Source organism: Dermacentor andersoni, chromosome 1 (genome assembly GCF_023375885.2).
Source record: "Dermacentor andersoni chromosome 1, qqDerAnde1_hic_scaffold, whole genome shotgun sequence".
NCBI lineage: Eukaryota > Metazoa > Arthropoda > Arachnida > Ixodida > Ixodidae > Dermacentor > Dermacentor andersoni.
In genome coordinates, this window is record NC_092814.1 from 88845610 (window position 1) to 88868552 (window position 22943).

At 48.7% G+C, this 22943-nt stretch overlaps 1 protein-coding gene across 4 annotated transcripts in view; it reads right to left on the minus strand.

Moving 5' to 3' along the window:
- Positions 1-4505: 4505 nt before the first annotated feature.
- Positions 4506-22943, minus strand: part of LOC126544244 (uncharacterized) — a 60393-nt gene continuing 41955 nt past the window's right edge. For all 4 annotated transcript variants that reach the window (XM_050191473.3, XM_050191475.2, XM_055061728.2 and 1 more), the window contains one exon: positions 4506-7793. In XM_050191473.3, coding sequence (XP_050047430.1) covers positions 4697-7780 — 3084 coding nt within the window. In that variant the 5' untranslated portion in view covers positions 7781-7793 and the 3' untranslated portion in view covers positions 4506-4696. The remainder of the gene's footprint in view (positions 7794-22943) is intronic.

The window sequence follows — 22943 nt, forward strand, 5'->3', positions numbered from 1 at the left end:
ATTGACAAGCTAGTAGAGCAGGCAGAGTTGAATCCCAATCAAAGGGCCGAACTGAGGGAACTGGTGTTTGAATGTAAAAGGCATATTTTCAGACACACCTGGTAGGACCACTGCGATCGTTCACGATAACGAGTTAACCTCATCGGACCCAGTTCATTTGAAAGCTTATCGCGTTTCACCTCGTCAACGTCAAGTCATGGCCGCTGAAGTAAACTAGATATTAGAGGTAGGTGTAACCAAGCCAGGAGAGAATAAAGGCTAAACCCCATTAGCGCGATTTTGTGCGCGACGAGCGACGGGTTCGCGCGACGGATCGGGCCGTCGCTTGAACAGATCGCTCGGTCTTGTCGCGCGATCGCTCGGTTTTGCAAATCTAGAATTCGTCGCTCGTCGCCCGGAAGTGCTATGAGCGACTAGCCAATAGCGCAAAGCCGGAACTGGACGTACATAACTCCAGCACTTCCGATTGTCGCACGGAACGAGCGAACAATTGAATTTTTATACGTGCAAGGATAAGAACCTACTGCAAGACTTTCAGAAACATTTTATGCTGCTTTTTACAGTAAAATACATCAACTTAAGTTAATAAAGCACGCGTCGCGCTAGTTTCGGCGCCTATATTGCTGCCCTCATACCGGCAACACTGGGGAGACGTCGCTTGAAGTCATCGCTCGCATGGGGTGCAACTTGTAGGCGACGAGCGAACGCGACAGCCATCTCCATCGCGTCGCTTGTCGCTGTCGCGTGCAAGATCGCTTGCATGGGGTTTATACTTTATTATACCTCGCCTCTTGGTTGAGGTCCCAGGAAGGGAGCCGTGACCGTGTATCGACTACCGCCGGCTCAACTTAATCACGAAGGACCAGGCCTACCCTATATCGCATATCGAGGAAAGGAATTGAGAAAGTGAACAGTGTTAATTTCATCTCTACGCTCGATTTAGTCAGAGGGTACTGGCAGGTTCCGTTGATCGAGGGGGGCAAGCAGGCTGGCGGCGTTTGTTTCCCCGATGGGAACCTTTCAGCCGAAAGTCCTGAGCTTTGGATTGAAGAATGATCCCTACTGTATCTCTAGCCTAATGAACCACGTTCTACGGGGAATGGAGGACTTTGGACTTCCGTATCTTGATGACACAGCAATCTTTTCTTCATCATGGGCGGACCATATGCAACACCTGCGAACCGTGTTGCGTAGTCTACGAGAGGCCAACTTAAATGTAAAGGCTCTGAAATGCCAATTAAGGCGCGCGGAGGTAGGTAGCTTATCTAGGTCACGTAATAGGGCAAGGCCATCATCGGCCTTCCGAGGTTAAACTGACCGCAATAGACAACTTCCCGCAACCACGAACCAAGCGGGGCATCAGGTCATTCCTTGGCTTGGCAGGTTATTACCAAAGATATATCCCGCGTTATTCCGACATTGCAGATTCTTTACAGGTGCTCTTAGAAAAACAGAACCGCAAACGGTAAAGTGGGATGACGAAGAAGAAAAGGCTTTTAGTATGCTGAAGAAAGCACTAACGAGACAGGCAGTGTTGAACGCGCCCGACTACTCTAAGCCATTCATTCTTCAGTGTGATGCCAGTGACAGGGGTATGGGGGTGGTGCTCTGTCAAAAGAGAGATGAGGAGAACGAACACCCTGTACTGTGCGCCAGTAGAAAGCTTTCATTTCGTGAGGAAGCATACAGCGCATCAGAAAAAGAATGCGCCTGCGTAGTATGGGCGGTGCAGAAGCTAGCTTGCTATATCGCTGGTTCAAGGTTCATCATAGAGACTGACCACTGTCCCCTTACATGGCTGCAGTCCATGTCTACGAAAAACGGCCGCCTTTTGCGCTAGACCTTGGCTCTTCAACAGTACACCTTCGATATTCGCTACAAGAAGGGTAAACTTAACGGCAATGCCGACGGTCTGAGTCGTGGCCCCTAGAGTAGCGAAAGCCTCATGCTCACTCTGGTTTCCGTGGCACTTTTAGGTTTGTAATTTTTCACTTTTTTTTATTATCGCGAAGTTGTAGTTGATTGTTAGCTGATTTTAGTAACCACGTCTTAACGTTTTCAAGAACTGGCTGTTTTTAGTGTTTAAGGGGGGGGGGGGGGGGAGTACGCGCGAAAGGGATGGGAAAGCAGTAGCGGGTTTGTGTCTGGTGTGTCTTGGGGGAGGGCGGCCTTGTGCTCGCTTACTTTGTTGTTGTGGGTCCGGCACTGTTCTGGAGTGATTGCTTGCCCAAACAGGAGACGAAAAGTTGCGAGACCGGTTTGCAAGTCCGGTTTCACCGGACCGGACCAGGGAGAAACGGCACAAGAGCGCCACGACTGAACGACTCCCAGGAATCTACCAGGTACGAACCAAGGGTTCGTCACCCCTGAGGGAAATTCTGCTGCTGAAACATCGATCCTTCGCCCAGTGATGCTGTTACGGTTGGCGTGTAATACCCCGGGCAAAAAGGATGCTCGAAAGACCCTGCTCAACCGAAACGGAGGATAGATTCCCAATTTGCCATGGTTGTCTCGTGTGGTTGCCGGTCTGGCAGGCGCCCAGCAGTGGTGACATGACCCTTTGTGTGTGCGACCGAGGGGAGAACCCTATCCACGAACTGTCCAACTCTAGGGGAGAACGCTTTGCGCGAACCAAACAAGTCCCGCGGTTTGCCGCCAGAAGAGGCAATCCCGTGCCAACTCACCTGGGAGAATGGATCCGCCGCAGACTCCGTGGGTTGCCGCCAGAGAAGGCAAGCCCGTGCAAACTCACCTGGGAGCAGGGATCAGCCGCCTATCCCCGACCACTCAGTGCATGCCACGTGACGTTGACGTGAGCAAGATCCTGCCTACAATTTTAGTGGGCCTACTTAAGGAGCCCCGCAATGTACTTTTTCAATTCATTCGTTCTCTTATTTTCATCTTTCACCAACCATTGAATAAACATTGCATGTTTCGCACTACAAATGGCCTACCGGACGCTTGCAGCGCTCCGACAACGCCACACTACCCAATAGTAACGCCGGTCGAGGTTCGAGAAACGCATCGCAACTCTGAAGCAACGCTCCAACGGAAGGCGGATCCCGCGACCACCGAAACGCTTTGGGGATGTGGGGTGTTTGGCATTAAATGTTCGCAAAATCGGACTGTTCCTAATGTCTACGATGCTCCAAGTCGGACCTTCGTGTGATGCTAGAGAGGACTCTTATTCAGCATCTTACAAATCTTACAACAAATCTTTCATACAAATTGTTCTCGTTTGAGGTTTGTTTTCCACCGGCGATACAATACATTCATATGGTTCAGATACATTAACCAGCGTGCGACAGGCATACTGAACCACCGCAAAGCACTCGGTCTTTTCGGGAACCTGCTGCCTACGTTCGTAGTGGGCACGCTGCGCAAGAAACAGCGCAGGACTGCATGCAATTATTCGACGCTTGCATGCGCTTGCTTAACTTATGAATGTCTTCAGTGACCTTAAATTTCTATAGCGCATTGTTTTTCTTGTTTCACTGAAAATTCTGCTCATGTAACAAAGAAAAAGAAAGGTGGGAGTTTAACCTAGTGGGTAGGACACTCGGCTTCTGAGCGCACGGTCGTAGGTTCGAAACTCACCACCGCGGACGTTTTAATGCGAAAGCACTGTATGCCCGATTACACGAAAATCCGGCGTTGCAGCCGGCGGCGTGCCCGAATGATGGTACCGAGAATGGGCGACGACAAAGAGTAGAAACACCTCACAAAATGCTTGGATTGAGGTCAGATTTCTTAGGGAGCTTCCTGTAAACAAACTGATAATGCCTTTGAAAGAAATAGTATGTAAATTTCGGTGTGGGTGGTAATCTATCCCGGGCATCCGGGGTGCGAGACGAGCACGCTTCCCCAACACCACGGCGACTCCTCAGTTCTGATTGACACCAGTCTAGCGCCGGCCAGCTTAAACCACAGGTCTCCTACACTGGTATGCGCCCCCGATAACCCTATCCATTGAACTTTTCTTAATTTATGCACGGCTGACGAAGCCTGAAGTAAAACTAATGGTGAGAACGTCGGGCGCAAGAAATGTAAACTACATACCGAAAGATTTTAGTAGTTTTGTCAGCCGGCAAAACTAGTTATCTTGTATGCGCGCGATACGTACAGTCAACCGCAAAAGTTTACGGGACGCGGGATCTGCCATGAAGCTGAATTATCGCGAAGCGTGGTCACACAACCTCGAATTAAATGTTACAGCATATAGTAGCCTTAGCCACCTACACAGTGATTCATTAAATGTGAAGTGACATGCCTTAACAGTGCAAGAATTCACATTTGAAGGGGAAACCGCATCCCGTAATCTTTTGCTGTTGACTGTACATATCTGCAACGTCGGAAATGTGCATCAAATGCGAATGACCAAGAATTGTTAATTTGCGTTTGCAGCAATGGAAAGACGCACGATTGACTGCCATCGTCCTCGCTGCGAGGATGCGTTTCTACAAACCTGAGGTAATTATAGCCCAGGCGAAAGCAAGACACCAGCATGGACAACAAGATGACTTTAATGAATGACTATACAAGAGAGCCAACAATGGTAGCTCAGCTTTGGATGATAGTTTCTGTACAAAAATGGTGCAAGTCACGATTGAGAACACTCAAGAACTGCATCTTTTAGCTCACCAATGAAAACACAACAAAAGACTGCACAGTGAATGAAGATGATGGGGACGAGAGTTCACAATATGCCCAATGAGATCGCTCGGCCATGCATCGGTCGGTTGTTGAATTTCGAGAGGGCTTCCTGCGCGTCTCGCGGCGTTGGAAAGGCAATCCGTGCGTCACCCGTCGCCTGGCCCCGGTCGTTGAAACGCCGCATGACATTCTCTTTGGTCAATTCGTAGCCCTGAAAGAAGTTGATGATATCCTCGACGCCTGCGCGGTACGGGATGTTCGTGGCGGTGACGACGCAGCCGGGCTTCCCGAAGCTGTCCATACCGCGCGTCGGCGGCTCCTCGTGGCGCGGCGCCCTCAGCAGTGGCCCTCCGCGTTCGGGAAGGGGCCCTCCGCGTTCGGGAATGGGTCCTCCGCGTTCGGGAAGGGGCCCTCCGCGTTCGGGAAGGGGCCCTCCGCGTTCGGGAAGGGGCCCTCCGCGTTCGGGGATGGGTCCTCCGCGTTCGGGAAGGGGCCCTCCGCGGTCGGGAAGGGGACCTCCACGGTCGGGAAGGGGACCTCCGCGGTCGGGAAGGGGACCTCCGCGATCAGGAAGCGGCCCTCCTCGGTCCGGGAAGAGCGGACCACGACGGGGCCCTGCCTCGGGGAACAGGGGCGGCCTCGAGGAGCGCTCGAGCAGCGGCCGCTTAGGCGGACCATCGCGCTCACGCGGTGGCGGGCCCGGCGGTCCTGGCTCGAAGCGCCCCTCGGGCCGCATGCCCGGCCGTTCGGGGCGACCGTCACCGCCACGGTCGTGGTGGCGACCATCGAAGCGACCATCGAAGCGGTTGTCATAGCGGTTATCAGGGCGACCGTCTGGCCGGCCGTCGGGACGGTGGTGGCCTCCCAACGCTTGCGCTACTTCGCTGTACGGGATCGTCTTGAGCGCTATTACGTGCGGCCCAAGATTCGCACCGTCTTGCAGGAATGCCCTCTCGCAGTCGGCATGAGTCGCAAATTCGGCAAATGCGTGACCAGTGGGCACACCATTTGCACCAAGCATTATATGAATGGCGCGCGGTATGACACCCTGAGTGCTGAAGAAGTCAGCGATGTCCCTGTCGGTCACAGTGTTCGGCAATCCAAGCATGGAAACGCAGGTGTGTCCAGGTGGCACAAGCGGGTGGCCAGGCCCGTGGGCCGGGACCGCAGGGCCCATCCCAGGCCCGTGCATCGGTCCGGGTCCATGGCCTACTTCAGGAGCACGGTCCGGGCCCACTACATGAGCCACAGGCGGCTCTTCATCTCGCCGACTCGGCGGCATGCCATCTGGCCGGATATTATCCCCATTTCTCGCTGCGTACATGACGTCACGACTACCTACAGAGAGTTCGATGTAGCGGTGGCCGATTTTGCGTCTCTGCATACTCATGGCAGTTTCAAAGTCTCTCTTGTCCCCAAATTCCACGAAGGCCATGCCCGTTGCGCGACCGCTACGCTCATGTTCCACAAAGATGTCCAGAACATTGAGCCCGGAGAAAAACTGCAGGACGTCTTGCTCACTGGTATTGTAAGGAAGACCCTTCATTACGACGACCATGTCGGATTCGCGGGAACGGCCCTGGTTAGGTGGTACCGCAGAAGGTGAGACGAGTAATTCAGTTTGTTCAAAAAGGTCCTCAGGGAAAGGAACTACCTGGATAGGATCTCCACACAGTATCTTGTAGTCACCCTGAATTGCCTCACGAGCATCCCACTTGTTGGCAAAACGCACCACAACGCTCTTGATACCGGTTTCTGAAGTGGCCACGCGAATGCAGCCGCTGAATATACGCAGTCCTCGGAAAAGGTCCTTCACATCTCGCGGAGTCGGAGCCCCGCTTAGGCCACGCAGTTCGACGCAGCAACTCTCCTCCGCGTGACGGGGCACTTCGCGTGCTCCACCAGGGGGCCCTCCATCACTCTTTCGGTCTGCTTTGCCACCGCCATCTAAACGTCGATCGACGAAGCCGGGAGCCATGTTTCCTATACTTTCCATGTTGTTAGGCACACCCATCGCGTCACCCATTCCGAAAGCACCTGGCATGTTGGCGGCCATATTGCCAGGCATCCCAGCAGCCATTCCGCCGCTCACATTGGCGGCCATGCCACCGGCAGCACCAGACATTCCACCCATGTGGCCGGGCATGCTTCCAGGAATGTTGCCAGCCAAACCACCAGGAATCGCAGCAGGCACTCCGCCAGTGACGTTCCCAGGCATACCTCCAGCCATATTGGCGGCCATGCTGCCTGACATGCCACCACCGATCTGACCAGCGAGACCGCTGGGAAGACTACTGGCCACGTTGGCGGGTACGCCTTCACCCATGTTGGCCGTCATGCCACCCATCATGTCGCCGCCTGCAGCGCCCATCAAGCCGCCCATCATGTTAGCTGCAAGACCTGACAAGTTGCTCATCAAGCCAACAGGGGGCAGGTTGAAAGCCGCCAAGTTCGGAAGCGCTGCGGGTTGGCAAGCCATGTTCACAGGCGCCGCGTTGACTTCACTTTGTGGCCGCGCCACCTGGTTCATGTTGCCGATGGGGAAGATTGGTGGCGCCGTTTTGCTCGGATCCGTGTAAGGCGGCTTTTCATCCCAGCCCTTGCGCTCGGACGCCTGGCCATTGGACACCTTTGAAGGTTCCGGCACTCGACCAGGGTCGTCAAAGCTTCGGCGGCGCTCATCAGAGCGAGAAGATCGCGATCGGTCCTTGTCCCTGCGATACGGCGGCGAACGGCTGTGGCTGCGGTCCCGCCGCGACGACCGGCGCCTCGGCGAACGGTCCCGTGGTGGCCTACGCGAGCGGTCGTCAGGACTAGGGCGACGGCGCTCCTCTTTCTTGACAGGCGGAGGTGCCGTATGCTGTGCGCGCGCCTGGTCGATGATGCGCTGCATCTCGGCGCGCGAGCTGAGCAGAAGCTTGATGCGGACCTCCTTGATTTTGCCGCCATCGCGCTCCATGGCCTGGCGCGCATCTTCGTCGCTGCCGAAGGCGATGAAGGCGTCGCCCTTCTCGCCGCCCACGATGTGCACGCCGCCCTCGGGAATGTTGAGGCCCTGGAAGTAGCGACGAATGTCCAGCGAGTTTGCTGCCCAGGGCAAGTTCTGCAGTCGGATGATGATGGACATGGTGGACGGTTTCCTGCAAGGACAGATGGCGACCACCTTGAGGAAGAGAAGGCGAACGTGCACCAAGCCTGTTCGGAGACAGGCTTACCTTTTTTTTTCGCAAGCGTCGACATTTCAAAACAGTGCTTGGGCACTGTGCCACCGACTGCCAGCACAAAATGGCGACTGCTGGCTGCAATGACTATAGTCCTTCAGAAAGTAAAGCAAGGAAATTTATCGAATTCTTAAGCTCAACAAAAAAAAAAGCGCTTCGAGGTATGTTTCGTGCTTTACAACTAAATGCAGACTTTAGACCATTATAGCCCATTCCACATTCCCCCACAATGCTGGTCCGTAGAAGTGTGTGATAGGCTAAACCTCAGGCGACGCACGCTCCCTTGGGAAGCTAATGTTAATTTTTGTTGGCTTATCGAAGTATGTTTCATCGCAGTAAGAAATACGCAGAACACGTAGAAGAGAACAAGACTGTCCTTGTTTACTCTTGCGTCGAGTTCTCGCGCATTACGTTTTAGTTTGTAGCCGAGTAGGGTACAAGACAGTCGGTGAAGATTCCCTCGACTACATAGAGAAGCTCTCGCAGTGCCTGCAAAGCAGCATTATTCCAAAAGATTTTGAGGGCATCTGCCGCCACGGACTCTCTTTAAAGATTTGTCACCATTCCACGAACTACGGCGCCAACATAAGAACAAAAAATCGCGTTCGCCGACAATCGGCCAACATCTTAGTTGCCACAGGACCTGTGCATAGAAAGATAAGAGTGTTAATAGTATAGCAACTACGTTGTTCCGGTGCGAACCAACAAGGTCAACTTTTGTTGGCCGACGAGCACCGTTGCGTCTGGTGGCTGAGCTAATCTTGTAGTAGCAATACGACGACGGTGCCTTTAACCTGTCTTGGAAGAATACTGGTCAGAACTCGCAAGTTTTAACGCAACCCAATCACGTACGCTGAAACGTTGAAATATTGGGAGTATTAGAACGGGGGCCGAAACCTAAGAAACATGAACGACCGTGTATGACGGCGTTGGGGTGTACAAGCGATAAGGTTCCAGAACTGCCCAAACGCGTATGCCTTTGCGTTTGCCACTTGCAGCGCCACTACGGATGAAAACGATCTTATTACGAATCAATTAATATATTATGCGCTATGTGTGCCTAGTTGGCACTGTAACATGTATACAATACTACTCAACAACTTACAACGCCAACTAAGGTTGCTACTTCAGTCTGCATGGTGGTGTGCCATTGGTACAGGTTACGCAGCACGTTACGGACAAACAAATGGGAAAGAAATGATACACATACGCTCGCAACACAACGATGGTTTACTCCCGGCTCCTGAGAGCAAGAATTTATTCATTTGAACGCCATGCTTGTTTCGGCGCAGTGTTTCCATAACAAAGCATCCACACGAAGCTTAGTGACGCTCGACATCGAGATGTGGTTAGATTATGGGCAATTTTTTCTCGTTTAGGAAGAGTAAAACAGCGAAAGCTCGTCGCGCTACAGCGTGTGTTGCACATGTGAAGAAATAACGAGCTATGAGGGGGGACGATGGCAAATTCGAATAAAAAGGTGCATATCCTGCTTCGAAGGGAACAGTGTTAACAGACGAACTCTTTCTGCAGTTTGGAAGCACGCCTACACAAAGACCGAAAAGAAAATTGGCGTGTAGTCTGGTGAAGCAATTTTCTTTCTTCAAATACCACATCTACATTTATCAGGCGGTAAAAAGTTGGTTGTTACTGGAGAGAATAAAAAGCGTTTTTTTTTCGCGCCTCAACCGCATGCAGCGCTAGCACATTCGTGTGGCGTTATGCCCGTTTTTGTGAAAAGTTTTTGAAACGCTCGGCTAGTCTTTGGCTAGCCGAGCGTTTACATGCATGCGAGAACTGGCGTGTCGCATCGCATTTCTAACACATCGCATTCACGTAAAGGGCGGTAATGCGCCATAGCACATTACCGCCGTTTACGCGAATGCGATTCGCTTTCGAATCGCACTGATGCGACAGGATGATGATGAATGTGGTGTTTTGCGGCACAAGGGCCAGATATGGCCAAAGAGCGCCAGGCCGGTGTTAACGAGTACGCAGTGGAGCTATGAATAACGAGGTAGATGTTACGTGGCTATAAAGGGGCCTAAAAATAGTCACTGTAAAGTGCGCAAAACCTATATAACATAAAATTATGCCAATGGTTAATGACTTGTACTATGGACAAGATACATTGTGAAACAATGATGATATAGTCAAATATGTCAGAAGTAAACGTTTGCAAGAAGCACTACCGTATTAACAGAGCCCTTGAAACGCAAGGACCTGGAGGCATGTGCTATACAAAACTACTATCACAGCGGCAGCCTCTCGAAAGAGGATGTGCTATGAATTTATGGGGCTAAAAACTTACAATTCAACATCATTCAAGAATCCTATAACTGCTTTAGTGTCAAAGAACGGTTCTGCGCCGAGAAACATTACAGGATGGAGATGGGTGTGCTGGCGGTATGCTAGAGGAAAATGTTTTTCTCTCAGCTTCGCCTTCCCGACACTCCCGGGGGACGTGGAGGACGGTCAGCCTCTCACCACGTCTACCACAGGTTGGGGGCTCATTTCCATTCAGTAAAAAATTACGGGTGCTACAGCTGTGTCCTATTCCGAGTCGACAGAAGAGGACATCAGTACGTCGTGTTTTCGTTTTGGAGGGCCAGAAACCTAACTGTGGCTTAATCACGTGTAGCTTGATTACTTGTCTCAGCGTCCTACAATCGTTGCCAGTGGCTTCGCAATTTATTTCGTAAGAAACGCTTCAGATGTGGCAGGGACCGCAGCGGTAGGAGTAGCTTGCGATTTAGTTGATGTGGCCATTTGGCCTGCGACAGGAGAGAGTAGTTCGAGAGCAGTCTCGCGCTGTGCGTGTAAACGCCGGCGTACCGTTATGCCACCACAGTATCGCATTGAGGGAGAGCGACGGCTGCCGCCGCAGTGAGCCCTCCTCTACTCACCAGCGGCATACAAATCGCTGGAAGCCGCTGTTTCGGACGATGGGCCACATGTAAACGCGGCAGCGTAGCAATTACGACACGCTATATGGTACACTGTAACGCTGCATTCGCATCCATGTAAACGCGGCTACTGTGACGACTCGTTATATCTCAAACCGTCACGAAGAGCTAGCGCAGGAACTCCAAGCAACTCTGTCATTTTTGGCTTACCAAGACTCCGCTCACAGCAAGACTGACGTTTGCGGTGTTCCAGAAGTGTCATCGGTGTAAACGCTAGTAAGCTTACTAGTACCCTGCAGGTTACCACGGCCTTTTGGTATGGCAGTGTATATCCCACGCACTGGCAAGCTCCCGATATGCCTAAAGTTCCACCACAGCCGAGGAACGCCGAGGAGCGAGTGCTGCCGCCACAGACTACCAGGAAAAAATGCGGCTACTGCAAGTATGGACGGCGAAGCACAAGTTTATCAAAGACGCCAGCGGAACACGGTAACTAAAGTCAATCACAGGTTACGCATACGGTAAACACACCTGAAATGAAATTCATGCGTGCGCCAGCCAATCGCCTTTGCTCATCTCGCCCAATCCCTTTGGGGCATTCCACGCCAAATGAACCGGCATTTTTTCGACCATCGCAGTTATAGCTAAAAAAAATTCCGCATGTTTGTTGGTGTTCAAAACACGTCCTCCAATTTATTTTTCTTGGCAAAATTTTTTTAGTATTTTGGCGACAATTTGTTTTTTCTGCCCAGGTGAGCTGGAAGGCATCAATCAACATTATTTTTTTCTCAAAGACACATTGAAAAAAAAATTGGATGATGGGGTTTCACGCGCCAAAACCACTATCTGATTATGAGGCACGCCGTAGTGGAGGACACCGAAAATTTCGACCTGGGGTTCTTTAACGTGCACCTAAACATAAGTACACGGGTGTTTTCGCATTTCGCGCCCCATCGAAATGCGGCCGCTGTGGCCAGGATTCGATCCCGCGACTTCGTGCTCAGCAGCCCAACACCATAGCCACTGAGCAACCACGGCGGACACACTGTATGATCCAGTCCTTCAAGCGGCGTGTATGGAAAGACAATGAAGTGGTGAGACTGCCAAAATCGCAAATTTTTCAAATATGGGAATACTTCCAGTGCTTTTGGCAGCGACAAAAGCGAGTAAAATTGCAAAGTTAGATTTTTTTTTCTCTGAACGTATATAATGGCAGCCCACTCAACAGAGTATAGTTTCACCCGCCGTGGCTGCTCAGTGGCTATGGTGTTGGGCTGCTGAGCACGAGGTCGCGGGATCGAACCCCGGCCACGGCGGCCGCATTTCGATGGGGGCGAAATGCGAAAACACCCGTGTACTTAGATTTAGGTACGCGTTAAAGAACCCCAGGTGGTCAAAATTTCCGGAGACCCCCACTACGGCGTGCCTCATAATCAGAAAGTGGTTTTGGCACGTAAAACCCCATAATTTAATTTTTTTAGATTATAGTTGACAAATATTTGAAGTGTCAAAGGTATGGGCAGATCGCATGAAAAAATTTTTTTTTTTTGCAGAAAGCTCCATATTCAAGGCAAAAAAGTTGCTTTGGTGGTTCGCCTAAAAATATATGCGCTACATTAGATAGCCCTACGTGTCTACTACGCATGTGGGAGGTTGCAAAAAGCTATTTCCTAAACGCGAAAGATAATTTTTTTAATTTTCAGCACGTGGATCACGTAGACAATGGAGCGTTGCCGTCCAGCAAAGACACATTGGTAACAAAGCGAGTCCGAAACACTATTCAGTGAAGAGTTTCTGGCTTTTTTATTGTATTATTGTACGAAAACCTAGACAAGCAATTTGCAACGACAGATTATTGACCGATGTGAACAGTGTTTGAACAGTGTTTGAACAGTGTCCATGTGAACAGTGTTTGAACACATGAGCGCGAACATGGCACGTATCAATTTTCTAGCCGAGCACGTGCAGGCTGTCGAACAGCAGCAACACGTCTTGTCCTCGACGACGACGTGAATGCCACTTTTAGTTGAAAAAGTGACGTCGGTCGTAAATAGTGCGAAAACCTGGTTCCATTAATGCGCACAGCGCTCGCAAACCCAGTCGACCGCTCCTCCCGCTTCAATATTGCACTCTCCGGTAGTCAAATTGGTTTTATGTGTAAAAGGCTTTCACGTGCACAATCGTAGAGCTCAAACGGCGTCAAATCTGCCCCGAGAAAGGCCTTTGTAGGTTTGCCTTGGCAGCCTACATTTTCAGGGTGCCACCCATCCTAGTAAAGGCGCTTTTTCCGTGCGATATGGCAAAAAATGCCATGCAGCATCCAAATTAATATCTTCCTTGTGGTAGCGCAAGCTTGCACATTTTTATTTTTTTCCTGTTCTTATACTGGGAAGCAGCGCAGTCTTAGTAGCGTATACTTTCTACCTGCGGCATGCCTACTTTAGGTTGATCCATCGGCATCTGCTGAAATGTCGAAACCGTGGCAGTCGTATGGTCGAGGCAGTCGGATATCACTACGTACCATTGTACATGTGGTTCATCCGAAGATCCCGTCGAACGAGACTAGACTACAACCCGGCGTACTGTCGCCTGAGAGCTGTCCCAATATGGTAGGACTGTGGCACGCTGTGGATGAGAAAACAGTGTAACTATGGCTTCTGCAGGTGCGAGAGCGTTCTTCAAATTGCTTAGGCGCCGAGCGTGGGCTTTGCTGACAAAGAGATGCGATCGTAAGTCATTTATCATCTCAAGGACGCAGTCCACGAAGTCATTAGTGGTGAACAGGATTGTTTCCAATTGGCACCGCATTCCACTAGTCCACTGACGAACAGAAATACTTGCTACCAAATCCGGGTTCAGGGCAGGAGAGCTCAATATCAGCGATTTGAGCGCCAAATCTCCTGGGCAATTGTGGCACATACCGGTCATACAGCTCTCGTTCGTTATCTCGCCCACAGTCATATCGAGGAGGGAATAAATTGTTTGTAAAAGGCCCAAGGACTGTAGCATAAATTTTAAATTTTGGTGGTAAATGCAAACGCATACGGAATGCGTTCCCGAAGCGTCGACAAGTAAACAGTGGCGTGGCCTGAGGCAGACGAAATTCGAAAAGCCGCACTTCGGCTCTGTGTTACTTCCGTTCCTCGTACGCTTCCTTGACATTAGCAGCAATCTTTTTTGCTTGCCTCGGACATCTTTCTTGCCTGGGAGACAGACGAATTTAAGATCATTCTCACAGAGCTTTATTACGCTTTTCGCTGTTCTCTCGTCTAGCGGTCTATTTAACTTTGTTGCCGGAGAGCCCAAAATTCCTCCCTGTTGCCTAATATTTAAAGCTATGCGAACTTGCCTTTCCGATGCACCAAAGTACTCCGCAACCACTTTTTCTGGACCATGAACGAGGCGCCAATGTCAGAAATCTTTTTTTGACCGGTTTCTTTCTCGTACGAATCGCTCTCACATTTTCAAGAAGCTTTTCATAGCCTTCAGCAAGTGCGGTGGTTGATGCCATTTCATAGGCTACGTCGTGCACCTGGGCATCCATGCTTGCCATTTCATAGGCTACGTCTTGCACTTGAGCATCCATGCTATTATCATTGGGTAATGTACCATCTGCGCCTGCTGCTTCTTCCTTGTGGCGCTTGTTTTCTGCTCGAGGCCCTTCCAGTCCAATCACGTGGTGCAGCACGTGTTGAGGTGGATCCACTCCGTTCTTCAAATGTAGACGCGCATGGTGTTTCACAATCCGCCAAGCTTTTATTGGCTGCGTCTAATTACACCCGCATTTGGAAACACCTAACTTTACATTGTGGACAGAGTCTTTCACCAGGAAACAGCTCCGAGAGAGGCATTGCTGTAGCTATGACCTAAGTTCCCCGACGGTTTGACCCATGGGCGGAGAAAGGGTCCAAGCACATCTCTGACGCACACAGTGTCGTGAACTTAATGTAGATGCAATAATGGTGTGCGGATACCGTTTCTAAACTGTCCTTGTCGCTTTTCACACGCAACACCAGAAGATAAGTTCACGCTTGTCTAGGCTTTGAGTTCTAATTATGAAGGTGATTTGTACTTGTGTAGTCTTATGGGTCTTTGGGTCCCAGTGGGCAGGGCAAAAAGTGTTCATCTGAAAACAGAAAATACATTTACCGAATACAGTGCGACATTTTATTTATAGTACTTTGCGTGAACGAGGCCAGCGCTCTTTCTTTTATTTATTTATGACATACTGCAGGCCGTGAGGCCCAAGCTTTCTGCGTTTAATTTCTACTATGTGCAAACATTTCAATGTATAATCTGTGTGAACCGTACCTTCAAGTTTGCGGGACTCTGCAGAAATTAACCCGTCGTGAAGTTCCATGTGCAATGGCAGGATGGTTTATCTGGCGCACAGCAAGCACAAGCCGCATTGCATTGAAGCGTGCGTCTGTTCGCAATGAAATGCAGATTTTCACACAGTTTCTGCGTTGCAGACGATGCTCGATTTGTTGTCTGCATCCCCGCCCTGGCTGCGGAGCGCCCGAATGAGAGCTCAACGTAATTTGGCTCGCGTCGGAAAAACATCCGGTACTGACACGAAAATGCAAAAGTAATTTTTCGCGTTTAGAACTAATACGTTTTGTAACTTCCCACGTGCATAGTAGACGTGGGGATACCTAATGATGTAACGCATATATTTTTAGGCCAACCACTAAAGCAACGTTATTTTAACTGAATATGGCTTTTTTTTTTTGCAAAATAACAATAGAACTTTTACATTTTTTTTTCTATGCGATCTGCTGTACCTTCGACACTTTAAATATTTTTCAACTATACTATGTTGAACAGGCTATCATTATATAATAAAGTATGTAATGATTTATTCGTCTCCTAGATTTTTTTAGGTTCGGAGAAAAAAAAAATCTAACTGCAATTTTACGCGCTTTTACCGGTGCCAAAAACACTCGAAATATTCAAACGTCTGAAAAATTGGCTACTTTTGCAATAACACCACTTCACTGTACTGCCGTACACACAATTTGAAGGACTGGGGTCATACGATGCGTCTTTCAGAAAAAAAAATGTTGAATGATGGCTTAGTCCAGCTCAGCTGGGCACGAAAAAGAACTTGTCGCCGAAACGCTACAACATTCTTGGCAAGAAAAATAAACCTGGAGGACGAGTTTCGAACTAAAACAAACGTGTGGAAATTTCTTTTAGCTATATCTGTGACGGTCGAACAAACGCTAGTTCATTTGGCGCAGAATGACCGCTCTGCGAAGTTTACAAGTGTCTGAAACACGTGCCAGTCTTGCGAACAAGAATGTTTTGCGCACAAGCACGCGTGCATACAAGTGTGTTGAATTCGCAAAGCCAGCACCCAGCGCTCTTAAATGTGTGACTGTGGAACGCCATCGCGCGCGTGTTGCTAGTTTGCTGTTGAACTGCGGCGCCTCCTCTTCCGTGACCTTGGAAGGCACAAAACATTCTTTTTTTTTTTTTTTTTGGAGTGCGCGGGAACAGAGAGCAGGCGCAGCACGCTTTCTTTTTGACAGGAACTTCAAGTTCTTCAGTTGTAACGGACTACACTCCTTTCGACGGAGAGAATGCAACTCCCCTCTAAAATTAATTTATTCTCTCTTGCAAGGACGTTGTGAACCAATTACTTAACCAGAAGAAGAGTACGAACGGAGATGAGCGAGTTTCATTCACTCAATGAATGGTTTCCTGGCAAGGCCTGCAGGCTATTCTTTCTTTGGCTGCTCACGGATATTTAGAGAAAATAAGTGAACATCACAAAACAAAGTGAAGCAACCTCTTTCAGTTAATTAAGAGGCAAGATTGTTTTAACAACAATGATCATTTTTTTATCCGGGTATGCCAACAAGCAGGCACGATCTGTCCGTAACACCTTCCCGCATTAGAAGTCTGTTTGAAGTTTGAACTTTATTCCCTTTCTTCATTACAGAAAGAGGAAACAAGAGCTAAAGGCTATTTGGCCTGACAGGGGAGGGGCTCTTGCTCTTTCCACGAACCGTCACGCAGGGGAATATGCTAACCAACAGTGATGTGGCACCCACAGTGACATTGTCTGCATTTGATTTATTCCTGCATTGCGTATTGCGCTTTGTATTATACCGTTAATGTACATTGTTACATTTAGTACGCCGGCCTGGTAAAATCCACACCGGAAACCTGCAGTATTTAATCAGCAAGTATGTGAACGGACTGAATATTTTACATCTTTTGCTATAATACAGCTCTTTTGAATCTGCAAATATTGTTCGAACTTTATTAGTTCTCAAATAGCGAGCTCGTATTCGACTTAAACAAAACGACCAAGATTTTTTTTAAGTGCTAAATATCGAGCAATGTGCTTCCATTGTGCTTAGAAACTACTGTCAGAAAGTAGAAACATGAATTCTCTACGGCTGCCTTGTGTGCCCAATGGAAAACAATGAGTACACAAGCTAAATAGTGGGCGCTGGCAAGAGCATTGATACAGGAACAAAACAGCAGTTCATCTCTTAAGAGTGCATGTTGGAGGGGGTTTAACGTTGTTACGTTCATCAGTTGCGAAGAACGTATCGGCGTTACTATTCTATAAAAAAAAAAAATGAAACGAGTCTTTGAAGTAGGACAGAATCCTGACGACAGGCGGTACAGGCGGTCTGTGGGACGAAAAAAAAAAAAAAAAACTGGGGTTTTACGTGCCAAACGAAAATATGATTATGTGGCACGCCGTAGCGGGGGGACTCCGGATGAATTTTGACCGCCTGGGGTTCTTTAACCTGCACCCAATGCACGGTACACGGGAGTTTTTTTGAATTTCGCCCCCCATCTAAATGCAGCCGCCGCGGCCGGGATTTGGACACGCGCCCTCGGGCTTTGCAGCGCAACGCCAAAGCCACTACGCCACCACGGCGGGTGGTCCGTGGGCGTGTGCCACTCTCCGAAAATACAAAATTCATGAAGCACACAAACAGCAACGGAAGGTGCTCAGCGAATCAGTAACCGAAGTGATTGTAAGCGGGAAAGCATCCGCACAGAATAGTTACTTCGGCGCGCGTTTTACAAGGGTCTGTACCATACCATGAAAGGCTACCAGCAACAGCGCTTCAAGAATGCAGTCTATTTCAAACACTTTTCCCCGCGCACTGCAGTGCAACCATTTTAATCATTGTGGTAACACTTCGGTAGTTTGCACCCTTCCTGCGGTTTGTGTTCCAGCCCTTGTAGCATCGCCAGCGAAAGCCCGGAGAACATGGGTGCGCGGTGCACGTGTTTCGACCAATGCAGTACAAAATCGAGGCCGCGCGACCACGCCAGACGGCAGCTACGATCCGCTAGCTTTTGCTCGCGACGTCATCTTTGCGCTGCCTCCGCGGCAGTAGCAGTGTCTCTATCATGAAAACATAGTCATTCAAGACACTCTACAGCGCAAAAGATAAGCAGCTGGTCGCTTTTACAGTGTTCAGGTGGTATTGGTGGGCTAATTGGCTGGCCTTTAACGGCAAGTTTTATATCTGTGCGAGACTCATGTGTCACACGTCAGTGAACCTAGAGTTGCAGTTCAGTACTCGTACATGTGTGTGTCAATTCGTTCGTCTGTCTCAACAAGTGCGCTGCCATTGAATCGATCATTCAGTGTTAAATAAGGGCAGCGCCTGTTAACCTTACCGGCGCGTATGGTGTGCGGCCGGCCTCCCTTTATGGCGCCGAACAGACCCCGCCAGTGCCCCTTGATGGTCGAGAGCTACCTTCTCATTTTCGCTAAGATTGCTAGCACTACGAACTGTCGGTGCGATTTCACGTACTTAAAAAAAAAAAAAAAAAGAAAGAAAAACGGGTCTTGCAGCAATCACTTTCAAAATTTTTTTTGAAGGTTGCCTGTGGCGGACAGCGCAATTCTAGTTCGTGAACTGGTCTACTCTAAGAGGCGTACATTACTTGCACAAGAAATTTAAATCCATGATCGACTAATTAACAAAAATCACTAATTAAGTTGTAACTAGTTACGTTATGGCCACTATTGCAATTTACTAATTCCAGCCGTGGAGCTCACAAGGCAGATCCACTTGTAACGAATTCTCAGGATGACACCAGTTTTCAGATATTAATTCCCGAACTATGCGAAGAAATGCATTGGCGTTTCAGTTGCTTTCTTAAAACATCGTTTACCCATTCAAACACAGAAGTAACTACAACGCCAATGCAACGCCAACGCCAATGCAACGCCAAAAAATTTACTGCAAAGTCCGGGAATTACTATGTCAAAACTGGTGTCCTAAGAATGCGTTCCAAGTGCATCCGCCTAGCGAACTCCACGGTAAGAATTTGAAAATTGCAAATTGGCCATACAGTAATTAGTTCAAAAGTCAATTAGTGAATCTTTGTTAGTCGACGATGCTTTTCAATTTTTTGCGCAAATAGTGTCCGCCGCTTCAAGTAGACCACCTCATCAACTTATGCCATCTACCACGGGCAACCTTTAAGGAATTTTTGAAAGTGTTCGCTGAAACACCCTACATACAGACATATCGCACATTTCACTGTCTTGACGTTGTCTACTGGGTTATCGTGCAATCGTGTCTAGAGTTCGCAACTGTGGGGTGGAACTCGCTGTCTCTTACGTTTAGTATTTGTACGTGTAGTATATGACACGTATATCAGGCGCCCACGGTTTTATAGCCAAAGTTGTATTCCGACAGATCTTGGGCCGGAAAATTTGTCCGGCAGAAGGCTTGCGCGTGACGTACTTTTCGTGCCAAGTTGTGCGCAGTACGTTCGACTGTGATGTACTTTCGTCATTGTTGTGCTTTTGTGTTTCAAGTGTCAAAACCTGCATGTGTATACGTACGTACATGGTACCCAGATTTTAAATCCGTTTGTCTGAGAACGCAAATGCAAAACACTTATAATGCATCATTCTTTCGCGATGACACATGTAATTGACATTTTTATGAATACCGAGTTTTCCTTGAGTTTCTTTTGTATGTAATGTTTAGCGACTGTTTAAAAGGAGCGTTTAAGACTCAAACGGTACCAAGGTCTTCATTTCGCGAGAAATAGGAAAGATGTATCATGACAACGTGTAACTGTTGAGCAGGCCATTGGGCTGATGATAAGCGTGGAAAATAAGCAATCCAACCGTAACGACAGCGTCGACAGGCGCAAAACTGTCGATCCTCCGAGATTCGCGATGTGTTGCGTGCAGTGACGCCTACAAAGCCGCGCAAATAGTCCAAGGCGAACGCCTCACTTGGCTTGCTCCGAGGGTCCAAGGCAGCGGCAGTAACGACGGGGTGGTTGCGCGGCGGTCGGCGACCTTGGTTCTTGTGTCATCCCGCGATGACTGGTCGGGAGGAGCCACCAGCGAAGGCGCAACTTTGCCGCGCCTTGCACAGGTACGGTCTATTGCGCTCGACAAAGCAGGTCGGAACGAGAGCACGTTGACTGCACCACACACACAGCACTAGCCAAGAATGAGGACGTGTGTGCCACTCGCGGTGCTGGGAGGTGCTGAATAGTACATGGAGAGTGTCAGGAAACGTGTGTGGCCGCTCTCGCATAGGCTGGCACGCAGTAAACGGAGAGAAAACGGCATACGTACGATGCAATCACAAAGATCGTGGACAATATCGCTGTCCATGAATACGACGGTGCTGCACCAACTAACAATACATCGGATAAGCGCAAGGATGAGCTGGTTAAAGTGAAGCGAATAAGCTACTAGATGTGGTGCGACAGCCATTTTTGCTGCTTGGACGCGCTGTTGTTTATCGGAAGCGCATCGACCAAAGTACCTAACAAATGTTTCAAAAAATCGGCCAGGCGCAAGTGTTACAACGTTAATGAGAGCCAACATGGGTTGTTTGTGTCCATGAAAGCATGAAACAAGTGATCGCCTTTGAAAAAGTTGGGCCGAATTAACGAAGGCTCTTGTTTGTACAGAGAAGTGATTCGCACTAAAATGCATTGGCCAATGACAAACAGGCCTTAAGAATAAAAAGTTTAGTTTATTGGGCCCCTAACATACGCCGAGATAAGTAATCACCTTGTCAACAAATATACACACAAGACAGTAATATGAAAAATAGTTTGTCATGAGCTCACGAAACTGCGGTTTCGTGGTTCACGGAGTATTAAGGGCGCCGACTGCTCGCAGAGTTCTTCCGCAAACGTAGATATGAGGAAATGGTCGCCGACTTCAACATCAACCACTAAAGTGGGTAGTCCTGCTCCCACACGTTTCTACCGTTCATATTAAGTTTCGGCCATTTCGCATAACAAATTACGGTCATTTAGCAAATCTGGCCATTTAGCGAGGCTTTTGACACGAAGAGTGTGCCGTGCAGTCGACCCACTGTACCGAGACCGCCGATGGGCTTCAGTTGGTATAAAGTTGTCACGTGCGTCTCTTAAAAGCGATCGTTTCGTAGGTACTTCGTCTAACGGACCCCACAAAACAAGAATGGGTGGCAAGCAGATGCACAGTCAACGTACGGTCGTCGAGGGAGAATCTCGCTAGCTTATGTTTCTTCGAATAGTGTACGTGTGTGTGTATACTATACGACAGCGTTAAGGGGGTTTCAGTTGTCTGAAATGCAACAAGCCAGACAATGCTCAAGAATAGCGGGTCACTACCGGCTATTCCACGTTAGCAGGATGGAACTAAACGTTTTCATTCGTACGATGTACATCAACTCATTTTACGGCACCTTCAAAACTATCAGTAAGTGCAATAAAAAGGCATTAAAAGAATATGCTACGCTAGCTACGCACATGCTTGCTCGCACGGGTGGTTTATGCGCTTTAGCTGACATTGCGAACAAGTTATATCAAATACGCAATAAGCAAACGTTCTCATTTAACTTTCTAAATTACGGTATACGGTTATATCGGATACTTAAAGAGAGTCGTCTTTGAAAGTAACTCCATTTTGTTTGCTACTTCTGGAGCGCTTGTGCTACGAGATAATCATCATCAAATTGGACGCTCGATGCGCTAATTTCGCGTCCAGAGCCGAGAGTCTCGACACACAGACAAGCCACCCACGGTGCAGCAGCTGACTGCGAGATTTAAAGAACGAAGCCACCCTCGTTTCTGCCAGCCGAGCAAAAGCGCAGCTGTTTTACGGCTCCGACAGGCTTTTAGACTGGCGTGCTACAGCATCCAGTTACGTTACATAGGGGCGTCCATATCGAGACTGTCGCCTCTGACTGCGAAGTACCGAGTGCCAAATTTGATTATGAATATCTGAAACACAGGCGCTCTAGAGGTATCAAAGTCTTCCAATACGATTGTCTTCAAATACCCAACATAAACGCATGCGATAATCGCGAAATAAAAAAAAAAGTAATGCTTTGTTAATTTAGCATTTATTGACTATTCGAGCGCGAAGATTGCGTCTGCCAAAGCGCACAAATTGCCTGTGCTAGCAGAATTTGCGTCGATAGCACTGCGTTTTTGCTAATATTGTGGCTAGTTTAAAACTGAAGGCCCCATATACTGGCCAGCATCCATTATTACAGAAGACTTTAAAGGCGCATCAAGGGATTTTTGGCTCCAGCCCCCAAACAAGCCTAAATAATGACATACACAGGACTTTTTTACAGCGAAGCTGTACATAGCTGCCCTCCGGCGGTGGTCGATGTCCGTCCGTCTACGCGTCGCGTCGACACGAACAAAATTTGCCTCTCCAGTTTCTCGCCAACGATCTGTAGCTGTCAATCTAATGTAGGTATCTTGGAAATCATACTGAAATCTGCCGCCAAGACGACTCATTACGCCGAGTTTCACTTGTCATAATTAGTTCATAGTGAAGTTGTAAACGTTACAAAATTACCGTCTGCTGTCAATACATGGCCGTCTACGGAGCGAGTATGGTTACAGAAAACGGCTGAAATGCTCGTTTTATCAAAACTATCCCCAAACAAATTATGTGACAATTTCATCTACCTTTCGTAATTACGTAGTTCACAGTGAAGTTGTAAATATTGTAGATTTCCCGTCTGCCATGAGGCGGCACTTGCACACGTCACAACTTCATAAAAAAATAAATCACTCCACAGTCAAATGATGTGTTCGTTGTCTGTGTCCTTCAATAAAGAATAATAATAATACCTATATATACATAGATACGTCGATTGAGGTAAAACACACCACAGCTTCGCTGCTCGTC